The sequence below is a fragment of the Acipenser ruthenus genome, chromosome 6 (assembly GCF_902713425.1).
Source record: "Acipenser ruthenus chromosome 6, fAciRut3.2 maternal haplotype, whole genome shotgun sequence".
NCBI classification, from domain to species: Eukaryota; Metazoa; Chordata; class Actinopteri; order Acipenseriformes; family Acipenseridae; genus Acipenser; species Acipenser ruthenus.
This window is the reverse complement of record NC_081194.1, coordinates 76,669,191-76,693,001: the sequence shown is the minus strand read 5'-3', so window position 1 is coordinate 76,693,001 and position 23,811 is coordinate 76,669,191. Positions and strand designations below refer to the sequence as shown.

General features: G+C 40.3%; 1 protein-coding gene across 2 annotated transcripts in view; it reads right to left on the bottom strand.

The window, feature by feature from the left end:
- Nucleotides 1-9,674: 9,674 nt before the first annotated feature.
- Nucleotides 9,675-23,811, bottom strand: part of LOC117410905 (monocarboxylate transporter 10-like) — a 65,085-nt gene continuing 50,948 nt past the window's right edge. For both annotated transcript variants that reach the window (XM_034017845.3, XM_059025829.1), the window contains exons 4-6: nt 16,331-16,474; nt 15,107-15,335; nt 9,675-11,662 (exon numbers count right to left, since the gene is read on the bottom strand). In XM_034017845.3, coding sequence (XP_033873736.3) covers nt 11,439-11,662; nt 15,107-15,335; nt 16,331-16,474 — 597 coding nt within the window. In that variant the 3' untranslated portion in view covers nt 9,675-11,438. The remainder of the gene's footprint in view (nt 11,663-15,106; nt 15,336-16,330; nt 16,475-23,811) is intronic.

The following is a 23,811-nucleotide window of genomic DNA, read 5'->3' as shown; positions in this document are numbered from 1 at the left end:
TTGGAACCGGGTATTCCGATTCCACAGCTATTGTATTTACAGAGACTGTACATGTAAGATATGATACTAAACGATGCAGCTTTTGTGATGCTTCGACAATATTGTGCAATCTATGAAATCGCCCTGTATAATTACTTAAACAAAATAACCAATAATCATCAATTTGCACAATAACAGTTTTATTACAGCAGTGAAAGCCATTGTGTTCTTTTCTATGAACGTTGCTAATTTCACATTTCACAATGCTTATAATTTAACAAATCTTTAAGTACATGGGTATGTGCAAACAAGTCAGTGTATGTTAGGATCCCAAGCCGAAATCTTGTCGTGTTCTGCTTGGGGTTGTCTTAGGAATGACCCCATCGACGTGCAGAAAATTCACCAAAAAAAACCGTGCTAATGCTGTAATAAATACATTTCAGTCATTTTAAAACATAACAGTACTCCGTGGAACCAGATCCCTGATATGTGTATCCGGTACTAGGGATCTCCAATCCTGGTCCTGGAGCGCCGATGTTCCTCCTGGTATTTGTTCCAACTACCCTAAATTACTTAATTGGCCAATTAAGTACTTATTAGAAGCTTAATTGGTCCAATTAAGTAATTTAGGGTACAGTTGGAACAAAAACCAAGAGGGACAGCGGCCCCCCAGGACCAGGGTTGCTGGTCTGTTCCAAACCAGAAGCCGGGTACCCGTTTTCAGAGGAACCACTTTTAAGAACAAGATATACGCAGGTCAGCAAGACAGGTTCCCTTTCAAGTCGAAGATGACCACCAACATTAAGTATGGGATATTCCTTGCCCTTGAGGTAGGTAATACTGAGCTCTCTATATCAGAGCTGCCGAAGGCCCCTTCCTGTGATGACGCACTCGGTCCCGCCTACCGAGGGTATAAAACCGTCACTCACCGGAAGATCTCCCTCTTTTTCCTTCTCAAGATGGTAACACTGAGCGTGTTGATAGGAAGAGCCCTCGAATGCTGACACACCGTCACATCCTCCAGTCAGTCCGGCCGGGTGACTGGTTCACAACTGTGGACTTGCGGGACGCATACTTTCATATCCCCATTCGTCCAGAGCACAGGAGATACCTGCGGTTTTCCTTTCAAGGAAGCGTGTACAAGTTTGCTGCGCTGCCATTCGGGCTCTCCCTAGCTCCGCGTACGTTTTCAAAGTGCGTAGACGTTGTACTGGCTCCCCTGTGGCTGCAAGGGATCAGGGTTTTAAACTATCTCGATGACTGTTTGATTTGTTCCCAGTCTCAAGAGAGAGCTCTAGCCCACACGGCAATTGTGACGGAGTATCTGGTCAGACCGGGCTTAGCCTTGAACGATGCAAAGAGTCGGCTTGCACCGGTGCAATGCACCATGTATTTGGGGCTCCGGCTGGACTCCAATGCAATGTGCGTATACCTGTCGGACGACAGGATAGCAGCTATTCAAGATTGCCTCTCCCTGTTTCGACAGGGATCGAAGGTAACCCTCAGGTTGTGCCAGAAACTACTGGGTCTGAACGCCGCAGCCACAGTAGCGATCCAGCTGGGTCTGTTTCGCATGCGCCCGCTGCAAGCGTGGCTCAATGCGTTTCACCTCAATGTCAAACTCGACAAACACCGCAGGTTGACTGTGTCTCGCACATGCTCAGCGGCCCTAAGCTGGTGGAGGGTTCCCTCTCACCTGCGCAAAGGGGTGCAAATGGGAGTAATATTGAATCGCCAAGTGGTGACAACAGATGCCTCCAGCCAGGGCTGGGGAGCAGTCTGGCAGGGCAGGGGAGTTAGCGGATCTTGGCTGGACCGCTGGGCACCCCTGCACGTGAACATGCTGGAGTTGCGGGCGGCATTCCTGGCTCTCCAGCACTTCTTTCCAGTGCTGAGCGGTGCACATGTGCTGATCCGAATGGACAGCACAACAGTAGTGGCGTATATCAACCACCAGGGAGGCCTTCTATCTCCAGGGTTACATTGCATAGCCTTCATGCTATTAGTATGGGCTCAAGCCAACCTGCTGTCCCTGCGGGCAACGCAAATTCCGGGAGTGGTGAACTTGGCAGCAGATCTCCTCTCCTGGCGAGGTCCGCATCCGTCAGAGTGGCGTCTCCACCCCCAGACGGTGGAGCGCATTTGGGAACGGTTCGGGAAGGCACAGGTCGATCTGTTCGCTTCTGCGGAGATGACACATTGCCCCCTATGGTACTCCCTCCGTCGCTCAGACGGTCCACTAGGCGTAGACACCCTAGCGCACGTTTGGCCCAAAGCGTTTTTGTACGCTTTTCCTCCTATACCGTTGCTCCCGGCTTTCCTGGAGAAAGTCCGGTCGGAGAAAGCGTCAGTTCTTCTAGTGGCCCCCAGGTGGCCCAGGAGGATATGGTTTGCGACCATGTGCCAGCTGCTGGACAGCCAGCCTTGGGAGATCCCGCTTCGCCTGGATCTCCTCACTCAGGCACAGGGCTCCCTTTGGCACCCGGATTGGAGCCTTAACATTGTACTGCAGGCTCTTACAAAGGCCCCGTTTGAGCCTTTAGACTCCATAGAGCTGAAGTACCTGTCTATGAAGACAGCCTTCCTTTTGGCTATCACCTCTGCTAAGCGGATCAGTGAGCTGCAGGTGCTGTCTGTGTTTCGCTGTGCACCAACCCCGCTTTCCTCCCCAAGGTGATTACAGCTTTTCATGGTAACCGATCTGTGGAACTGGAGTCTTTTCACCCGCCTCCGTTTACTTCACAGGAGGATGAGAAACTAAATTTCATCACAGGAAGGGGCCTTCGGCAGCTCTGATATAGAGAGCTCAGTATTACCTACCTCAAGGGCAAGGAATATCCCATACTTAATGTTGGTGGTCGTCTTCTCTTTCAGGGAACCACGGTTACGGTAGGTAACCTAACGTTATACAGGTTACTTCTTCAACTCGATAGCACGCAAGCTACCTCTTTTAAATCCCCCAAACCTTATGTAGGTTAACCCCAACCAATCCGTGGCAGCTATCAGCCCCACTCTCTGTCTCCTGCCAGGTGCACAGAATGATCCTCGAGAGCCTTTTCCCACGCTGTGGGGGTCAGCGCAGGTGCAAGGTTGCATCAGTAGTCCAGTACTATATGAACAGTGTCTGCATCATAAGGGTAAGCGGCCAGTGTTGCCAAGTCTCGTGAGAAAAGAAAAGCGACACTGCCGTTCAAAACAAGCCCAATTCATTTCAGAGAGGGGAGGGGGTGTTTATACAAATTCCATATTTTTTTTTAGTAGTTCTAGTTTTTTTTTTAGTTGAACTGGTGGGGATAGGAGGATTCAAAAATTCAGGTCCAATTTCGCTTATTATAGTCCCCTCGGACTAATTTTCATAGACTGTCCTATGAAAAATTGTCCCCCTTATTTTAATACATTCAAATTAAAAATATAACTTTTTCTTTGTTTTTTGTGTTTTTTTCCTTCAAACTCAGGAAGCAACACAACACAAATTCAAATAGGGTACTTGATGCATTTTGTAATACAGAATCATCTACAAATGCAGCAAAACAAGCCTTTTTGTGGCGAAATGTATACAAATAATCATAATAATAATAATAATAATAATAATAATAATAATAATAATAAGAAGAAGAAGAAGAAGAAGAAGAAGAAGAATAATGTTGTTATGTGAGTGATAAATCGTATTGCACAAATATTGTTTATATCCCTTCAAAACTAAATAAATGTGTGTTTTGCTAAACAAACAAGAAGGAAAGTGAACATGCATAGCATTTATTTGAGAAATAATGTATTGATAAATCATAGAAACAGCTGTCAAAGTAGGCTATTGTTTTTTTTAGTTGTAATACCCTAAGGCTAGGATTTCATAGTGGTACTATACATGACTCTGCTAGCAGTGGTATAAAAGTTACCCCAATGTTACTTTTTAAACTTTGATGTAAAATTTCCCAATTCAGGTGTTTGATGATCAGACAACTTTTTTAGTAGCGTGTAAATTAATAATTAGGTCCTGGCTAAATCAAAAACCTGTACTGGATTAATCCTGCAAAAGATTCACAGTCTGTTAATACCTCACATTTATAGCTGGCATAGACTCATATAATTCTCAGATGTAATGTGTGCCACATGTGAGTTTGGTCTTGTTGGCAAAAGCTTAGAGCTATTCACAGCACAGAGACACAACACTGAGTAATGCAAATATTGAGTAATGCATCTGCAACTGTATTCCCAGTGGCCATATTTCAAACCGTCATTATATATCTATAAACCAGAATCATTTGAAAAATCCAACACAAGAAAGACACTAGCATTCAAAAAAGTTAAAGAAATCTTTACTTTGTTGAAAATCTTTCAGTCCGAATGGTAGATTGCATATCATAAAATCAGAATCAATAAAATCATGCCAATAATAACAATGAGGGAAACAATACACAAAATAGATTGCAGTAAATTAATTAAAAACTTGTGTGTAATAAAATACAATATATGTGTATTAAATATTCAAAAAACACGATGGTTTATGACAAAAAAAAAAAGCATAAAGCAAATCTGCAGAAAGAAAGCAACGGTAGTATTGCTTGCATGCTTTACAAAGTCCTAGAATATTATAGTTCAGACTTGTAGCCACAGATTCAGCTTGTTGAATATTCTACTGCATGAAGCTATAAATACAAAGGTGACAGAAAGGACAGAGCCCACACAGCTTTAATGCTCTTTAGTTTTTTACAAACAGCGCAGAACACTTTTCTGAGTAGCCGGCTTCTCTCACTAGCTATTATTTGCATAAATGCGACCTTCTAGTTACATTACAGAGTCGTAAATACGCTGGCCTTGTTATTCCAGCAATATAATGATAAAGTTGGTTTTAACTTTTAAATAATTCAGCTGCAAAAGAGCCCTTGACTAACAACACCTTCGTGGATGTGGAAGGATACACCTCCAAAATAAGCCCATTCCCTTTTGGTTCATCCCAACAGGCACAGAAAAGAAAACTCACTTTGTGGAGCTCCTTTAACACCCTAGCTATATTTTTCAGTATATTTTAGTCATGCAGTACTTGACAAATTACAGGTAGCTCTTTAAACTCATAGAATACTGTACTATAATTATTTATAGTATTTTATCTGGTCTTCTGAATGATTTCAGGAATAAAGTTTTAAATAAATATTGTAAAAATAACCTAAAAATTACCTAACATGCGTTAGGCTTCTTGCAAAAGTTTTCCCTTTGTGACATCTTGAACTAATTATTAAAATGATAATATAAAGTCACACAGTGAAGGTTTAGGGTGAACAAAGGAAACATCACCATGCATAATCAGTAAACAGAAGCAGAACTGGTGGGGCTTACAGAGGATGTCCATTAAGAGAGAGCTAGGTAAGAAATCCTTGATTTATACATGTCCTAAAAAAAAAAAAGACCCCACACACACATAATAACATACACACCCAAGCATTAAGAAAAAGTATTTTCTTCTATTAAATGTAAGCCCTGGTATAAAGCACAAGGGCAGCAATTTATTCACAAGTTCCATAATAGAAAGCAAGGCCTGTCACCCACACTAACACATTCCATTGTCATATTAATACCAGCACTCATTGGAGCAGGCGTTTGGTAAAACACATTTTTTATACATTACTGTATATTCACAAAGTTTACGGTTCTTTCAAATCCATTAAACTGCCCCTCTCCCCATACTTGCACAGCTCAAACAACAGGAATACATTCAAGATATTTCATAATCTTTAGTTCTACACTGTACAATAATTGTCACTAAATAACTATGTGTGAGTCCAAGTTAATTTTATTGTGCTACTGTATGTTCTTTTTGTTTTTCATTGGAATGTCTCTATGTCACTTTCTATGTCACCTTTTTGATTAGTTTAATCCCTTTCCCAAAACTTGTTTGAAGGCCCACTGCTGCTGTCATAGTCTCTTGTTTTATGCTGATCTGAAGTGACTGTTTGGGTAAAACTGGTCCATTTGTTTAGAAATTCTACAACAGAATATTACTTGTCTCAACATATGATTGCTGTGGAATTATCTGCTAAATGACTCTAGTTCCTGTTAATCTGAAGTCCACCAGCAATCCAGCAGGGTTTTTGTTACAGGATTATTTTATCATTCCATTTACGGGGAATAATTTAAGACAACTGCATAGCAGTTTGAGTCAGTCCAGGTTTGCCTTGAGTTACCTTAACTAAGCTCAGGTGTACTGTATCTAATTAAGCCCACAAAAAAACAAACAAAAACTATGCAATTAAAGAACAACTCAGTAGATGTATTAAAGTCATTGTAGCTAACAAAATAGTTCCATACAATGTCTCTGCCATGCACAATGTTTCTGCCATTCATTATATAGGTCTCAAATGTGCAGTTTTGAAAGAAACACATGTTATAACAAACATGTATTTTCTTTTTAAATGACATCTGCTACTACACTAGGTTAAACAAAACTGGGAGACATGCTTTTTGATTATGTCATTTTAACTGGAGATTGAAATTGTCCCCACCTCTTTACTGTCAATAACCAATCAGCTGCTCCCCCTATTTACTGACATGCTTTCAGCCAGTAACATACTTTGACCCACCAGACACTGCTGGGGTGAAATTACCCAGGGAGTACAAGCAAACAGATAGCCCAAGAAAAAGGCATAGAAACTGAAAACATGTGAGCTATAACATGTGCCTCTTTTAAAACTGCACATCTGAGACATACGTAGCTAATGAAATGGATAAGATTTAAGGAACTGTTTTGTTAGCTATAATTTAAATATCACAGTTATCTGAACTAATGTATTCTTGGTTAGATTAACTTTGTGTACCATTCCTGTGGCTTCAAAACTACCATAAACTGACATACCAGAGTGCTGCCATTAACCTGTCCCCCTACAACACCTGTGAGATATTTCTTACTAATGTATTTCTGATGCATCAGTTAAGATAACTATGATATTTCAAACTGACTGTATACCTATACCTTGATATGAAAAGTATTGGTTGCATTAAGACTCTTTGGTTGAAAGCTCTTAGGGAGGTTAAGTTACCTCAAGGCAAATTACAGGGTTATCGGCCAATGCTGACATCACTAAATTTGACCCCAATAACCTTATACACACCATTTGTCTGATGCTCTGATGTTCAGCAGTGATTATGGATTTCTTCAGGTGTGAGTGCTTATCAAAAAATACGAGGCCTAACACTGACCTAAAGAAATGTGACCAATTGAACTGCAAAGATGAAAAAACATGTATGTGCAATTTTACTAGATTTTTATTGGATAAAGCCTTGAATGTGGGTTGCTGAGAGTTCTTTATTTGCCGATTGGGTCTGCTGCTTCAGCACCTACACAGGTGTATACATGATTAATTTAATTAAACCAATTACATTGTTTTAAGAATTTAGGGGTAGATGTACTAAAGTGTTGCGGCTGTCGCAATAGTTGCAAACCAGCTGCAAACGAGTCGGAAGTCTAGGGTGAAATGTACTAAACAAGAGCAATGCTGCTAGCGACTTTTTAGGGAATGCTTTGCGGCAGCAGTTTTTCAGTGTGGTTCAGCCTTAGATGAATATGTAATTATGGACATTCCTGCATAAATTCACAAAAAGGGGTGGAGATAATGCAAAAAAAGGGTTATCAAATATTATAATGAGATGTACTAAAGCTGCCGGCAAAATTTGCAACAATTTTAAATAATATTTTATTCGCACTGTACACCAATGTGCACAATGAAGCAGCATGATTTATTTTGCATATTTATTTGATTTTACTACTGTACTGTATACTGTACTGTACAGATTTATATTTTTGTTAATAATGTAATGTGCAGCCTACCCAAAACACATTTGTGTTATTTCATTGCAATGATTTGTAGATTTAAAATACATTGAGCACTTGTTATGTCAGACAAACATATCCGGTTTAGCAAGGCGCTACTATGTGATTATGAAAAGCATTTTGATATAAACACCTTTTTTATTTGTGGGTGAAGGTGGTTCCCCACTATAGAATCTGCTGGGATTAAACTGCCTTTCATTATTTATTCAAAAAGATGTCGCAAAGCTAGAGATCTCGCAACAAATATTTAACTTGGTATATTGCGGCTCTCTTCATTAACATATTTTCTCATAGTACACATGACATAATGTTTACTTTGCAAACTGTCGCAACGAAAATGCAAATTGCGGTATGTTTGTGCTGTGACTGGCCCATCTTAGTACAGCTACCTCTTAGTGTTTTAAAAACTGCTTGGAGTGCACATATATGTTTCCTCATCTGAAAGCTTCAATTCATTAATACTTGCATATATTATGAAAATATTATTATTATAAAAAGAAAATGCTTTAGCAAGAGATTGCAAAATTTGTCTTGTTTTGTTTCCTAGTTTCAGCATCGCTTCATGTTTTTCACCAGGTTTCCCTGCAAAGCAGCATTAGGATGATTGTTGCACACTATACTTAGGGCTTCTGTTTCTCAGTGCTTATTTTTAGCTTTTTTTGAGTTTTATGTAAATGTTTTTTTTCAGGGCTTTTGCTTTTTATATACTCTATGAAATTATTGTTTTCGGTTAGTTTCGTTTTTTTCTGTCACACTATGTACAGTAACTCGACAGTACTTGCACACTTAAATTGTACCTTGTTGCTATCTTCCACAATGAAATCTTATGGTCACAGGCATATTCTTCTGGGTTTTTTGTGTGTTTATGCATTTTTTTACATTTCGCCGCAATTTGCAATTCTGTTTTAAATTCCACGAACGTGTACATAAGAACATAAGAACATAAGAAAGTTTACAAACGAGAGGAGGCCATTCAGCCCATCTTGCTCATTTGGTTGTTAGTAGCTTATTGATCCCAGAATCTCATCAAGCAGCTTCTTGAAGGATCCCAGGGTGTCAGCTTCAACAACATTACTGGGGAGTTGGTTCCAGACAATTCACTATGTAAAGAAGTGCCTCCTATTTTCTGTTCTGAATGCCTCTTTATCTAATCTCCATTTGTGACCCCTGGTCCTTGTTTCTTTTTTCAGGTCAAAAAAGTCCCTTGGGTCGACACTGTCAATACCTTTTAGACTTTTGAAAGCTTTAATCAAAATGCTGCATAATCTTCTTCGTTCAAGACTGAATAGATTCAATTTTTTTAGCATGTCTGCAGATCACATGTCTTTTAAATCCAGAATAATTCTGGTCGCTCTTCTTTGCACTCTTTCCAGAGCAGCAATGTCCTTTTTGTAGCAAGGTGACCAGAATTGAACACAATATTCTATGCAGTCTCACTAATGCATTGTAAAGTTTTAACATTACTTCCCTTGATTTAAATTCAACACTTTTCACAATATATCCGAGCATCTTGTTGGCCTTTTTTTATAGCTTCCACAATAGAAATAGAAATGTAGGAATTTTCTGCCACTCAGTAGTTGGGGTGGGTTTAAAGTATTCAGAAGTCAGGAAGGTGGGACATTGCCCAACTGCACTGGTCAAAGTTTTTTTTATGTATTGGTAATTTAGGTATTTTTTTTTCTCACAGGGAAAGGCATCAAGCCAACATGAATTGAGTAACCATTTCCAGTGTTTTTCCAGTGTTGGATATACAGATTTCATTTTTTTTTTTTGTATTGGTTTTTATTGGTTAAAACCGAAAATCAGAAGCCCTAATTATACTGTGTGTGTGTATATATATATATATATATATATATATATATATATATATATATATATATATATATATATACCTGTATATACAGACATGCTCAAATTTGTTGGTACCCTTACAGCTCATTGAAATAATGCTTCATTCCTCCTGAAAAGTGATGAAATTAAAAGCCATTTTATCATGTATACTTGCATGCCTTTGGTATGTCATAGAATAAAGCAAAGAAGCTGTGAAAAGAGATGAATTATTGCTTATTCTACAAAGATATTCTAAAATGGCCTGGACACATTTGTTGGTACCCCTTAGAAAAGATAATAAATAATTGGATTATAGTGATATTTCAAACTAATTAGTTTCTTTAATTAGTATCACACATGTCTCCAATCTTGTAATCAGTCATTCAGCCTATTTAAATGGAGAAAAGTAGTCACTGTGCTGTTTGGTATCATTGTGTGCACCACACTGAACATGGACCAGAGAAAACAAAGGAGAGAGTTGTCTGAGGAGATCAGAAAGAAAATAATAGACAAGCATGGTAAAGGTAAAGGCTACAAGACCATCTCCAAGCAGCTTGATGTTCCTGTGACAACAGTTGCAAATATTATTAAGAAGTTTAAGGTCCATGGAACTGTAGCCAACCTCCCTGGGCGCGGCCGCAAGAGGAAAATCGACCCCAGATTGAACAGAAGGATAGTGCGAATGGTAGAAAAAGAACCAAGGATAACTGCCAAAGAGATACAAGCTGAACTCCAAGGTGAAGGTACGTCAGTTTCTGATCGCACCATCCGTCGCTTTTTGAGCGAAAGTGGGCTCCATGGAAGAAGACCCAGGAGGACTCCACTTTTGAAAGAAAAACATAAAAAAGCCAGACTGGAATTTGCTAAAATGCATATTGACAAGCCACAATCCTTCTGGGAGAATGTCCTTTGGACAGATGAGTCAAAACTGGAGCTTTTTGGCAAGTCACATCAGCTCTATGTTCACAGACGAAAAAATGAAGCTTTCAAAGAAAAGAACACCATACCTACAGTGAAACATGGAGGAGGCTCGGTTATGTTTTGGGGCTGCTTTGCTGCGCCTGGCACAGGGTGCCTAGAATCTGTGCAGGGCACAATGAAATCTCAAGACTATCAAGGCATTCTGGAGCGAAACGTACTGCCCAGTGTCAGAAAGCTCTGTCTCAGTCGCAGGTCATGGGTCCTCCAACAGGATAATGACCCAAAACACACAGCTAAAAGCACCCAAGAATGGATAAGAACAAAACATTGGACTATTCTGAAGTGGCCTTCTATGAGTCCTGATCTGAATCCTATCGAACATCTATGGAAAGAGCTGAAACTTGCCGTCTGGAGAAGGCACCCATCAAACCTGAGACAGCTGGAGCAGTTTGCTCAGGAAGAGTGGGCCAAACTACCTGTTAACAGGTGCAGAAGTCTCATTGAGAGCTACAGAAAACGTTTGATTGCAGTGATCGCCTCTAAAGGTTGTGCAACAAAATATTAGGTTAGCGGTCCCATCATTTTTGTCCATGCCATTTTCATTTGTTTTATTATTTACAATATTATGTTGAATAAAAAATCAAAAGCAAAGTCTGATTTCTATTAAATATGGAATAAACAATGGTGGATGCCAATTACTTTTGTCAGTTTCAAGTTATTTCAGAGAAAATTGTGCATTCTTCGTTTTTTGTGGAGGGGTACCAACAAATTTGAGCACGTCTGTATATATATATATATGTGTGTGTGTGTGTGTGTGTGTGTGTGTGTGTGTGTGTGTGTGTATCAGCTTGTGAGATATTAAACCTTAAGTCTTTATTTGATTTATTCATATTGAACACTCCAGTTCCTTCTTGTCTTCATGGGCATTGAAGGGCTGAAGGACACTGTTGGCTTTACCATCCAGCATTTTGTCCTGCTGCTGCTGCTGCTGCTGCTGCTTCCTGCGCTCCACATACGGGATGAAGCACAGCACAAGCCCACCTATGATGGGAGGGATCCCTGCCAGGTAGAAAGCCTCCTTGTAGGTGCCGAGTTTGTCGCGCAGCAAGCCTGCCGGGGAGAGGAAAGCATAGCTGTAGTCAACTGTGGTCACCAAAACACAGTTTTTCTTTTCATTGTTAACATCTTGACAACTTTTTACACTTACAACTTTGAAGTCTGTTTCAAAGCTCTTTTCAAAATGGCCGCTCTAATATTACATTGGAGTGAGTCTTTCCTTTAGATGCATCCAAAATTTGCGTGCTCTTTTCTTGATATGTCTAAGTGTCGGGTAGCGGCCTAATTCTGCCCTGCATGAGTTCAGCATGCAGGGTTTCGATTGGGTGTTTGTCCCATTTAGTGTAATCCTGTTGACTGAGTGGACCCCATACCTCACTACCATACAGCGCAATGGGCTGGATGATGCTGTCAATTAATTTTAGCCATATTTTGACAGGTATATTAATTTTATATAATCTTCTTTTGATGGCTTTTTCCTTTAGTGCATTTACTGCCAGGTTAAAGCTCCCTGACGCGCTGATAGTCAGGCCCAGGTCAGTGTAGTTTGTGGTGTGTTCTAGGGCGGTGTTGCATAGGGTGAAGTGGAATCTGTTTCTCTGAGATCTAGCCTTTATTTGAAAAATCATTATATTGGTTTTTTTAAGGTTTACTGCCAAGGCCCAGGACTGACAGTACTGCTCCAGCAGTGCCAGGCTCTGCTGCAGCCTCTGCTCTGTGGGCGACAGCAGGACCAGATCATCTGCATAGAGCAGGAATTTGACTTCTCTCTCTCTCTCTCTCTCTCTCTCTCTCTCTCTCTCTCTCTCTCTCTCTCTCTCTCTCTCTCTCTCTCTCTCTCTCTCTCTCTCTCTCTCTCTCTCTCTCTCTCTCTCTCTCTCTCTCTCTCTCTCTCTCTCTCTCTCTCTCTCTCTCTCTCTCTCTCTCTCTCTCCGTATAGTGTAGTATGGAAACTATAATGGCCTATAAACTGGCCTTGTCAACAGTAAACAAGTCTGAGAAACGTGGATTATATGTAAAATCTGAAATAAGGTGCATATATCTTAAGTATACAAAAACCCATTGGTATTTATTTATGTAATGTGCGTCCTAAAATATTGTCTTGAGAAAGAATATTGTATAATATCGAAAACTACAGTATACAATGTCACCACAACACTGTATTATCTGAGGTAAAACTTAACTTATATTTGTATAATGAGATAGTCTCCCTGTCTTGTTACAGTCAGCACTCACATATCCCTTCCTATAAAATTTTGACTTCAGTGACGGTTAAAAGTGCATATCTGATTATTTCATTTTGGCTCATTCCAACCCTTGTCTGTTTTTCAGGGAACACAAAAAAAATATATACAATATCAAAAATACATAGCTGAAAGGACTGTGTTTTAAAATAAGTAGGCTTCCATTTAGATGTACTGTATTGGTTTTGTTGGTACAGTACTATATTTTTAACAGAAGTAGTATTTTAATTCAGAACGATATGATTCTGAAAATATCCCTTGCCAAAACTAAAGAGACGACACGTTAACTGCAATACAGTACACACTTTTAAATCCGGTATGTATTGTAGCAGTATGTAAAATTCCCCATTAACAACCTAATAGCAAAATTAAATCTAAATATTATCCATGCACAGAAAATGTAAAAGGCAATGCAATTTAGCAAAACTAAAATATATATAAAAAAACAGTTTCCATAATTAAAATACTGTAAAACAAGAACACTTTGTGAGCAAGAAATGTTTGCTAATTCCGCGTTCATTAAAAATCCGCAAAATTAATGTGCCGTGAAATATATTATTCATACATGTCCCGTACATTAAAAGAAAAAGAAGCACAAACATTTTTTGCAGCAAAAATGGTCCTTGAAGGCCATTAACGAAATTAAGTTGCCGCAGAAAAATCCTGTTTTACAGTAGTAGCCAAAGTTAGTATTCAAAGTTGCAGAATATAGTGCTCGATAAGGCCCTAATGTCACAGTTCACATGCAAATGAAGATGCACAAAAACAACTAAAGATCACAGATTAAAACTAGTGTTGCCAGCAAATTTACGGTTTCCAGTACCAGTACCAGTAACAATACCAAACACTTTAGCAAATAGTACAGAATGCCATTATTACATAGTAACCATGACCCTATGTGCACTGTATTAGGAGTTTTACATTTTTACATTTGACCTTTAGGAAACGTCAGAGGTCATGGGCAATGGCATTTTTTTATAGAGCATACATGTGTTACTATATGTGTTCCATAGTAACCATGACTCTGTCTGCACTCTATAATGAGTTATGAGCCAGTTTTACATTTGACCTTTAGGAGAGGTCAAAGGTCACGGGCAGTGACATTATTTTTTATAGAGCACACATGGGTTACTATATGAGTTCCACAGTATCCATGAACTGTTTAATGATTAACTGTTACATTAACCTAGCTTGTCTCGTTTGCTTTGTTTTGACTGCATTTTCGTCTGGTGAAACTGGAGGAAGTGCTGTGCTGCACAATGAAGACATACTGATTTGGCATTAGAGAGTTTTTTTGTTGCAGGCTGTGACGGATATTTAAATAAATTGTAACAATGAAGAGATGGGCTTTGTATCAGAAAACGGGTGATGGAGTCGGAAATCGTGTGTGATGGGTAGGTGCATTAATTTGTTACATATATATAATGGTGATTGATTTTATTCTTAATACAAGGGCAGTAAAACGTGACTGACCTGTATATGGGTAACGGATAACCGAGTGCTGACTGTAATACCGTCTACTCTCTCGCCTCCTGTCCCCCCTGCTTCAAAACCACGCCGAATCACAGCAGCCGTAGCCTCTCAGTTTGTATCCAATCACAGCAGTCTCTCAGCTGAAACCACACCCTCGTCACGCCCCCAGCTTCATTGGGGCGTGTCTCTTCAGGAATACAGGTAGGAAAAAAAATTACGCGCCCAGGAACCCTAAGTGGTGCACTGTGTTGGACTAGCACCAGGTGGCACTGTGGTGTGCATTTAAAGATTGGTTTTGAAACAGACTTGCTTTATATTATTATTAATATTATTATTTTACATTTTTCTACTAACAGATAACGACACACATATATAAGTCTCTATTATGTTTAATTATATTATCCATCTGTGCAAGCAATATAATGCTGGATTGAATGCTAGCTGACCTATTCCTCAGACAGCAGACAAGGTAAGTCAGTATTGAAGTTCACTCTGTCTAGAATAGCACTTCTTTCCACCAAGAGATAAAAACTATTAGAGACAGAAACAGTAGCTCCATCCGGATGCATTAACACATTGTATTGCTTGAGAAAAGGCCAGGCTATATCTATGGTGCTTTTAGGTTTAATTGTAGATGTAACTGGAGAAGTAATATTACAGTCTCCCAAGTACCAGTCATCACTAGTCTTAATTCTGAACCACAACAAAGTATATAAACGTAGTACTGTATTGACTGACTTGTTGCCATTTGCACATGAATTGACAGTGTAAGCTGCTGTACCTGCAACAGGGGGGCCGACAATCATGGGCAGTGACATCATCCCCAAAAGGAAGCCGATAGCCTGGGAAGCATTCTGAGACCCAACCAGCTCAAAGGCAATGGGACCCATGATGGAGATGAAGCACCCGTCGGAGAGACCCATCAGCAGGCAGACGGCAATGAGACCACCGAAGACCTGGCACAGCGGGATCATCATGGACATCACCCCGATTACTAAGAACGAGGACACCTGTTTGGACATCCAAAAAAAAAAGATCCACTTCAATCCATTTCATTGTGATTATACAGTCAATCTGCTACTTAAACACTGCTGAAAAAAAAAAACAGAACAATGAAAGTAATACATCTTTGCAAGTAGAGTGGAGGCACCAAATGATGATGAGAAGTACCACCACTGGTCATGGTCAGAGAGGTAGCTATTCCGTGCTTTCTACAGTAAACTCCTTATATGTGAACACTGTTTAACAGCACCACTGCCGAGAATAAATTGAAATTTGTAAACAAAATGATAACATTCCTGGTTCCTGAAATTATTATTGTGGCAGTATGGAAGCCCTGCTAGTGTAAATAGTGAGTGGTGTGTTCTTGTATTTGTTTGGCAGGGATGGGGTTAATTCCACATTCCGAGCCACATTCCACATGTGTGGAATGTGACTCGGTCTTAATTGAATAATTGATAACCAATGAAGACGCATCCACATGGTATAAGGTGTGTTTATATAAAGTGTTTTTTTGGGGGTTTTTTTATGCAGCAGAGTAGCATTGTGGTCAAGTGGCAGGAAAGCAGACCCAGACCCAGAGACAGAAGCTACAGTTTAATGGTGTTGTTGCGCACTTTTATTAAACTCAAATCAGAAATTAAAGAACAAAGAAACACGGCACAAGGGCCAAAAACCAAAGGTTTAAACAAAAGCGCTTTTTAAAAAACACTTTAAATAAACACACCTTATGGTTTCAGGCTGCGCAGCCAGTATCACTGAAACACATTCTTCCAAACAAAGGATTTCTCCCTGCTTTTAGACCATGTGTTTGGGGCTTCATTGGGGATGAATTATTCAATTGCGACCCAGCCACATTCCACACCTGTATTCGGCAGGGATGGAATTAACCCCATACAAAAACACACCCCACAGTATTTACACTAGCTTGGCTTCTGCCCTGACACAATTATATACACTAAATCATATCAAAGTAAAGGGATGGACATTTCCAGAGCAAACCCACCTGCAGGTAGACTTTATTCACACCGGGAACAGAGTCAACAACTCTCCCGAAGAACAAGCGGCCGACTCCCGAGGTGATTCCGATGCATATCAAGAGAATCTCTTTGTTTACATCTGTGCCAAAGCTTTCTTCCACAAAAGCCATCTGGGGACAATAACATCAAATATGTATTTCAGATGAGTTATTGTTAATTACATTTTATACTTGGTTTAGAATATAATGCAATAGCACTCAGTCAACACTGAGGGGATCAATTTGCTATAATCAATGTATACCCCACTGAGACCACCTAATTTAATAGAAATAGTTTGATTACATCAGCCCCTTTGTTTCCTATAGTTTTTTACCTCAGTACTTAGAGGTGTGGCCAGGTTTACTGCTGGGTACCCACGGATACACTGAAAGTCACTGGGGTAAACTTCAGTGATCTAAACATTGGCCGATATAAACAACCCTGTCATTTAAACGTAGGGGTAAACCCTCTGCTTAATACTACCAAATGCAATACAAATTCAATGGAGAGACCCTTATAAAAGTTTAAAGTGTAAAACATGGTCAAAGCATAGCAAAGTGTAGTAAAGTCGCTCCATGAAAGCATGGTAAAGTCCAGTCAACCATGGTGAATCACGGAACTATGGAAAAGACAAGGTTGAAACCACAGTTAGCCATTGTAAAGAATAGTAAATACAAACTGCACTATAACGATGGGAATAGTACGGTGAACTGGAAAATAACCATGCAAAAATACTGCAGAAAACGTTTAGAACGGGGAGGTCTGCAAAAGGTTAATGAGTTTTAGGTCATGATGTTAATAGACAAAACTTTTAGATCATTATATTAGACCCCATTGAGCTGAGACCTGAACCAACAATGTCCTCTTTCTCTCTCTCCTGGTCCTTAGCTCTTGAGTGCCATTGTGTCTGAGTTAATAAAAGAGAGCAAGTGTTTCTATAAACACACACAATGACCCTTGTCCTAATGTTAGGCTCTGGCACTGTACATAACATGCACTGCCACAGAACAAAAGATAAACAGCCTGGGCACGAAATAAGGATGAATAAAATGGTTCAAGATACATCTTCATTATGGACAGAGCAGCCAGGGGCCTGGTCTGTTCATTTATCAGACATTCCTCTGCTCGGAACAGGCCCACCGCTCCCACTCAAATTCAGCTGGGTTTAAAAAGCTGCCTGCCAGATGTTGCAGTAAAGGTGTTGTTGGATCTATATGTTTTTTGGACCATAATAAACCTTTTTTTGTTATAGAAGGGACTACTTCAGTTTATGGGATTGATATGGGTTCTTAAAGAGAATTGAAACATATCATTTCATATACACCATCATGCATACTTAATCGTTTGTTTCTGTAACCTGCCATTTACAATATTCTTTATTCAGTATTACTACTATTGATATTACTATCAATTATATTACTAATGAATGCGGTATAGTTAAATATTGCTGCAAAAGGGACTTGGTACTCAGTAACTGTGTACAAACATGTTGTATTTGTTTCTGTAGCACATATAGAATATCGTTTTGCGAGCACTGTACCATACAACACTGATGTCCACCCCATGCCTTCTATCTGCTCTGACCTTGAGTGGGGTGAATATCAGCTTGTACCCTGTACCTACCCCAATGCTAGATCTTTATAATACATAACAAGAATAATAAAACAGTACAGCAAATCTTAATGTAAAATCATTTCCATTTGATAACAATTATCTGATACAAACTACCTGAAAGAAAGCAATGTCAGATGTCTGCATCACATCAACATCAGGATCATATATTATATTAATGTTTCATCCACATCAGAGCACACGGCTGCATGTCGCAGGCAAAACAAAGTGCCACCTCTGTTTGATTCCCAAAGAATCCAGACATTGATTTACACAACCATACAAAACTATTACTGTTTACAAAAGCTGTTTTTCTATCTTATCACATATGTTGGCTCAATGACAGGATAATCAAAGCTGATCTCAATCTCTTGTTTATTGCCTCTCCACATGATTTCCATTACACGAGAGTAGATGTTAAAACTTCATGCTGATTTGAACTCGGCTCTCGCCAAGATAAGCACCAACTAAGACGTAGCTTTACAGTAAACTAATGTGATCCATATGCGTCTCCCTCCATTTACGTTTCCTTCCATATGATGATGTAGATATCCTTCTGTCTGGTGTTAATGGCTGAAGTGTAATGCTGGCTCCAGGGATCAGCTTATTTTGCCTCCCTGGCGCATCAGCACACACAACGGCTGCGATGCTGGCTCCGGTGATCAACCAAAGTGCGGCCTCCCCAGCGCATCAGCATGACAACCGTCTGGATTGAGCTAAGTAGGGTACATCTCTGGGGTTTTCAAGTGGGCACCTTCCATCCTCAGTGTTTCGTCGACTAGCCCACGACACCTCAAGAGGGCTCGACGGTGATTCTGGCGTCCCAGCATCACCCCCCTCCGTCCCCCACTCAACTCAGCCCAGCTTACTTACCTGTCCCCAGCCAGAATCTTTCCGTCTCAACCACAGCCAGTTGCTGCTCCTCTCTGCTGCTTCAGATAAGTTCTTCACTGTGCGACGCAACTCTTGGCCACTGAATCCGACGTCTCTGAGAAACCGGGTTGTAGAGTGTGCCACAAATCCTCGACAACCCACTTCCACTGGGTAAACCCGAACTCTCCATCCTCGCTGTTCCGCTTCAGTGGCTAGTTGAGCATACCGCAGTTTCTTCCTCTCATACGCCTCATCTACAGCGTCCTCCCATGGCACTGTTAACTCTACCAGGTGAACAAGGCGTGCTGATCCAGACCACAAGACAATATCTGGTCGAAGGTTAGTGGTGGCAATCTCAGGTGGAAAAATAAGCCGTTGACCAACATCTGCCAGCATATTCCAGTCTCTAGCAGCTTCCAGTTGTCCTGGGCGAGGATTGGTTTTAACACCTTTTCTTGGTGGTTGCTCTCCTGGGCGGAGGAATGTTGTCTTTTGTGTGTAATGTTTTGATGGAACAGGTGGCAACTTATTGGTCATGTTACGCTTGTCTTCCAATGCTAAGGCCAAACATCGCAGCACCTGGTCATGGCGCCAAGTAAACCGTCCTTGGCTAAGAGCCACCTTACATCCTGTCAAAATGTGCCTTAATGTTGCAGGTGATGAACACAAAGGACATGAGGGATCCTCTCCTACCCAGAGGTTTAGGTTCTGTGGTGATGGGAGAACATCATATGTTGACCTGATGAGGAAACTGATCCTGCTCTGTTCCATTGACCATAGGTCTTGCCAGCCAATCTTGCGTTGTTCCACACTCTCCCATCTCATCCATTCTCCCTGTTTGGCCTGGGAAATGGCCTTTATACACCTCATCCTCTCCTCCTGCTTTTGCACCTCGTTGACTACCAGCTTCCTTCTTTGAGCTGGGGCCGCCTTGTGCCATGTAGGAGGAGTTGAACTGAAACCAAGACCCCCTCTTCCATGCTGAACTTGCCCCATGATATCACCAATTCGAAGGGCAGCCTTTGCATCTTCCACAGCTTTCTTTGCCGCCCACTTTCTTCCAGTTTTCAACACAGGTGCTGCCTCCCTTACGCATTTATCGCGTGACTCTACTAATGTCATTTCCAGTCTGACCTTGGCGCACTTAAACTCCTCGGTTAGAGCAGAGACTGGTAGCTGCAGTATTCCTTTACCATAAAGTCCCACTCTGCTGAGGCAGCGTGGAACTCCCAACCATTTCCTGATGTATGAACTGATTAAAGCTTCCAGCTTCTCTACTGTTGTCAAAGAAACCTCGTACACAGTCAGTGGCCACAGCAACCTCGGCAGTAGACCAAACTGAAAGCACCAGAGTTTTAGTTTACCTGGTAGAGCGCAGCTGTCTATGCTCTTCAACCCTTCCACTGCTTGTTGTCTAACTTCTCCCACACGAACTGTGTCCTTTAGATCCCCGTCGTACCATCTCCCAAGACTCTTCACTGGCTTCTCAGACACTGTTGGTATTGCCTCACCATTAATGAAGAATGTTTTATCTACTACTTTGCCTTTAATTATAGAGATGCTCCTTGATTTAGTGGGCTTGAATTGCATTCGTGCCCATTCAATGTTGATGATGCACATGATTTTATTTCACACAAAATAACCCATCAGACCGCTCAGTCTCCAGAGGCTATCTCAGACCATTGGATTGTGTCCATGAAGTTGACACTGACTGACTGACTTTGGAATCCTTTATGAGGTGCAAGATGGCTGTTTTCACCTAGCAAGCGCTAGGGTCAGTTCATAGGCAATTTAAAAGAAGCAAGTCTTGAAAGTAAGCAGCTTTTTAAAATGCAAAACCTCCCAGCTTACTTAACCCCAGTGGAAAAATCTTTCATCTAAAACCAGAGAAGATAAAAAAAAAAAGTAATCACAAAAAAGCAAATCTAGGTATTAAAAGAGAAAACAGCCTTTGGAAGAATAACACTCGGCTGTATCTCTGCCAAGGGGAAAATGCTTTATGCAGCTTTTGCAGCGCATGCCTCATTCACAAGAATGTTTTATTTGAATATATTTGTATTAACTATTTGTATTGTACTGTACACTGCCCTGACATTTTTTTTTTTTTAAATCGATTTAGGGTTATAGCAGTTTTATAGCTGTATGCGAGACAATGGGGAACAAAGTTGCACACAAAGCTGCTGTAGACAGATTTAAACTATAAAATGTTGTTTCCAAGACTTTTAATAATTCTAGTGCTGAGACTAATATGCAACTGTTGGAAACAACAAAGATTGAAATGTTTGCCAGAACTATCAAATGTAATTTATTTTCAAACAAATGCCTTCAACCCTTGTGAAATAAGCCTCCCTGATACCTGGCTTTACCTGCTTTTTATTTACTGCTGTTGAAATAAACAGATTGCATCCTGCTGCACAGACGGGCCTATCTCCCCTTTTTTTTGTATTGGTAACACAGTGGAATACATGGTTTACTTTTGAGATATTTCCTTACTGAGGGGCTCTCCAACCTATTGTTCTTCCAGGCCAATCCCGCCCAGAACTTGGATCCAACAAGCTCCTTTATGATTGTATTGACCTGTCAAATAAAACTTAAAAGTCTAAATAAAAGTCTACATCCCAAAAAGTGTGTCGATTATTCATACTTTATTCATTAAAACAAGGTAAGAACGGGCACACTGACGTGTGTCGACATGTTGTCATCACAGTGTATTGAAAGCAGGACTCATTAGATCTATTAAATGCACCCGGTACTCATTGTCATTTAACACCTTATCTGATTACTAGAAATAGTAATCTAGCAATCAATGCATTCAATTCACATTCTAGATACGTAACAATCTGCTATATATAGTAGCAGCATCGTATCTGGTCTGCAGCAGGAAGAAATGGAGACTGCACAGGATGTAGTTTAAAGCAGTGAAAACTGCTATTTTTATTGAAGCGTTGGAACAGCAGGCAAATGGCCGCTAACCCTAACCCAGGCAGCTCCTAAATAGTGATCCCCCCCCAAGCCCTATTGGCTCACACACACAGGGGTACATTTACATACACACTGTCCAATCGCTCAGACCCTCGGTCCCGCACAAACAGCTGGTTGGCAGAACCGACAACAAATCACAGAGCAGCTAACACAGACACCCTCTACATACACTCTCTCCGGCAGCGACCTGACAACCACCTGGATGACCTCATCCCAGTCCCTCTCTGAGCGCTGCAGCCTCTCCTGGCTCCACATCCCCAGCTGTGCTCTCTCCTACTCCTGTGCAGGGCTCTGTGATTCGGCGGGTGGTAGGAAAGATAGGAAATAGGAAAGAAGGAGCCGTCGATTTTAAAGGCGTATCTCCCTGCCTGCGCTTTTGGTCTCCATTTTGTCATGTATTTGTTTTTAAACTAGTATTTTAAAAGGCATTGGGGTTTCAGAGGAGTGCTGGAGACGGGCTGTATTAGATTTATTGCTGGGTTTTATTTGGTGAGCCCCGTCTCTGTGCAGGTATTGAGCCGCTCTGCCTTTAGTTTTAAATTGTAATTCTGTGTTTAGTTATTGTTTTAATTAACAGGCAGTGCAAACCGCTTGCCGTGACTGTGTATTCTAGACCTGCCCTGTTTGTTAAGTATAGTTTACCACCTGTATTTAATAAAACGATGTTCATTGCCCGACATAGTAGTGTGGTCTAGTTTATATTTTCCTTCTGGTATTCTGCCTGGCTGATCCCACTCTGATCAGAAAGAACGAGTGTCCCTCCCGGGTGCTACATATGTTCAGCAGCAATCTGCCACATAAATGAAAGTGATTTTTAAAAATATATATATATAATAATTTATTCAGCATAATGCAATTGATATTCAAATTTCATCATGATTTCATGTTACTGAAAACAACAGTATACCACAAATACATACAATAGAAACTATCAGCAATATATATGCATGCTAAACTGTGTGCAAAAGTATGTATGTTCAATGAAAGTGTCATTCATAGCAACTACATTTATTTCACATTAAAAAATGTGTTTGTCACACATAAATAAAATGCATTTAATAAGTTTGCAATATAAACCCTGTGTGGGAATCAAACCCAAGACATGCTTCTGATACAGCTTGTAGGGTAGACGCCTTAGCGTTCATGCCACAAAGTTTATAGAGAGAGGAAACTGTACTTTCTTGTGCCAATAGGGACCACAATGAGCGTTACACTCACAGGAAACCAAACATTTTCAGAGCTCCAGCTCAATATCTCAGAATGAGGATGAAAATGAATGATGGCTCGCTCTCTCAAAAATGTGTGTCCAGAGAATTCTCAGCTGGCTGACTTCATCTTTCAAAATACTGCTTGTCTCAATCTGTAGCACTGAGAGTAACACAATGTGCTTGCACATTGAAGGTTGTAGGTTCAAATCCCATGTATACCAGACCCTTTTTTTATTTATATAAATATTTTTGCAGGCAAATGTTCCATTTTAAAACAGAAATAAATAATTTAATATAAATGATATAGATGTCACAATAAGTGCGTTCCCTAGTATATTTCCATGTTGACATTAAAATTGAATGTCCTGTAACATACATATGCGTGGATAAAAGTGCCTAACACAGTATGATTTTTAACACATTTCTTTTTTTAACTTTGGGATGTTAATCTTGCATATTTCTCATATGCAGTCTCATTACGATGATGCAAGGATATCCAGTTGGTCACTAAAGTATAGTTACAGTACTGTAACTGATTTGAATAAGTAGTGTATTCAGTCCTAGTGCGTATTTAAAAAGAAGTCACAGTAGTTGATAGTAAACAGGTGGTTATTAAATACTGTTGAAAGTTAGCACAATGTTCACAAAGGCATTGGCAGCTGAGATACTATTGGAAACCGCTACTCCCAAGGATCTCTAATGTAGCCTATTGCAACAGAACCTGTGCTGCTGCACATGGCTCCCTATTCACCTTGTATAAGACCCATCTATCTACTTAACATCAGCCGGAGCAC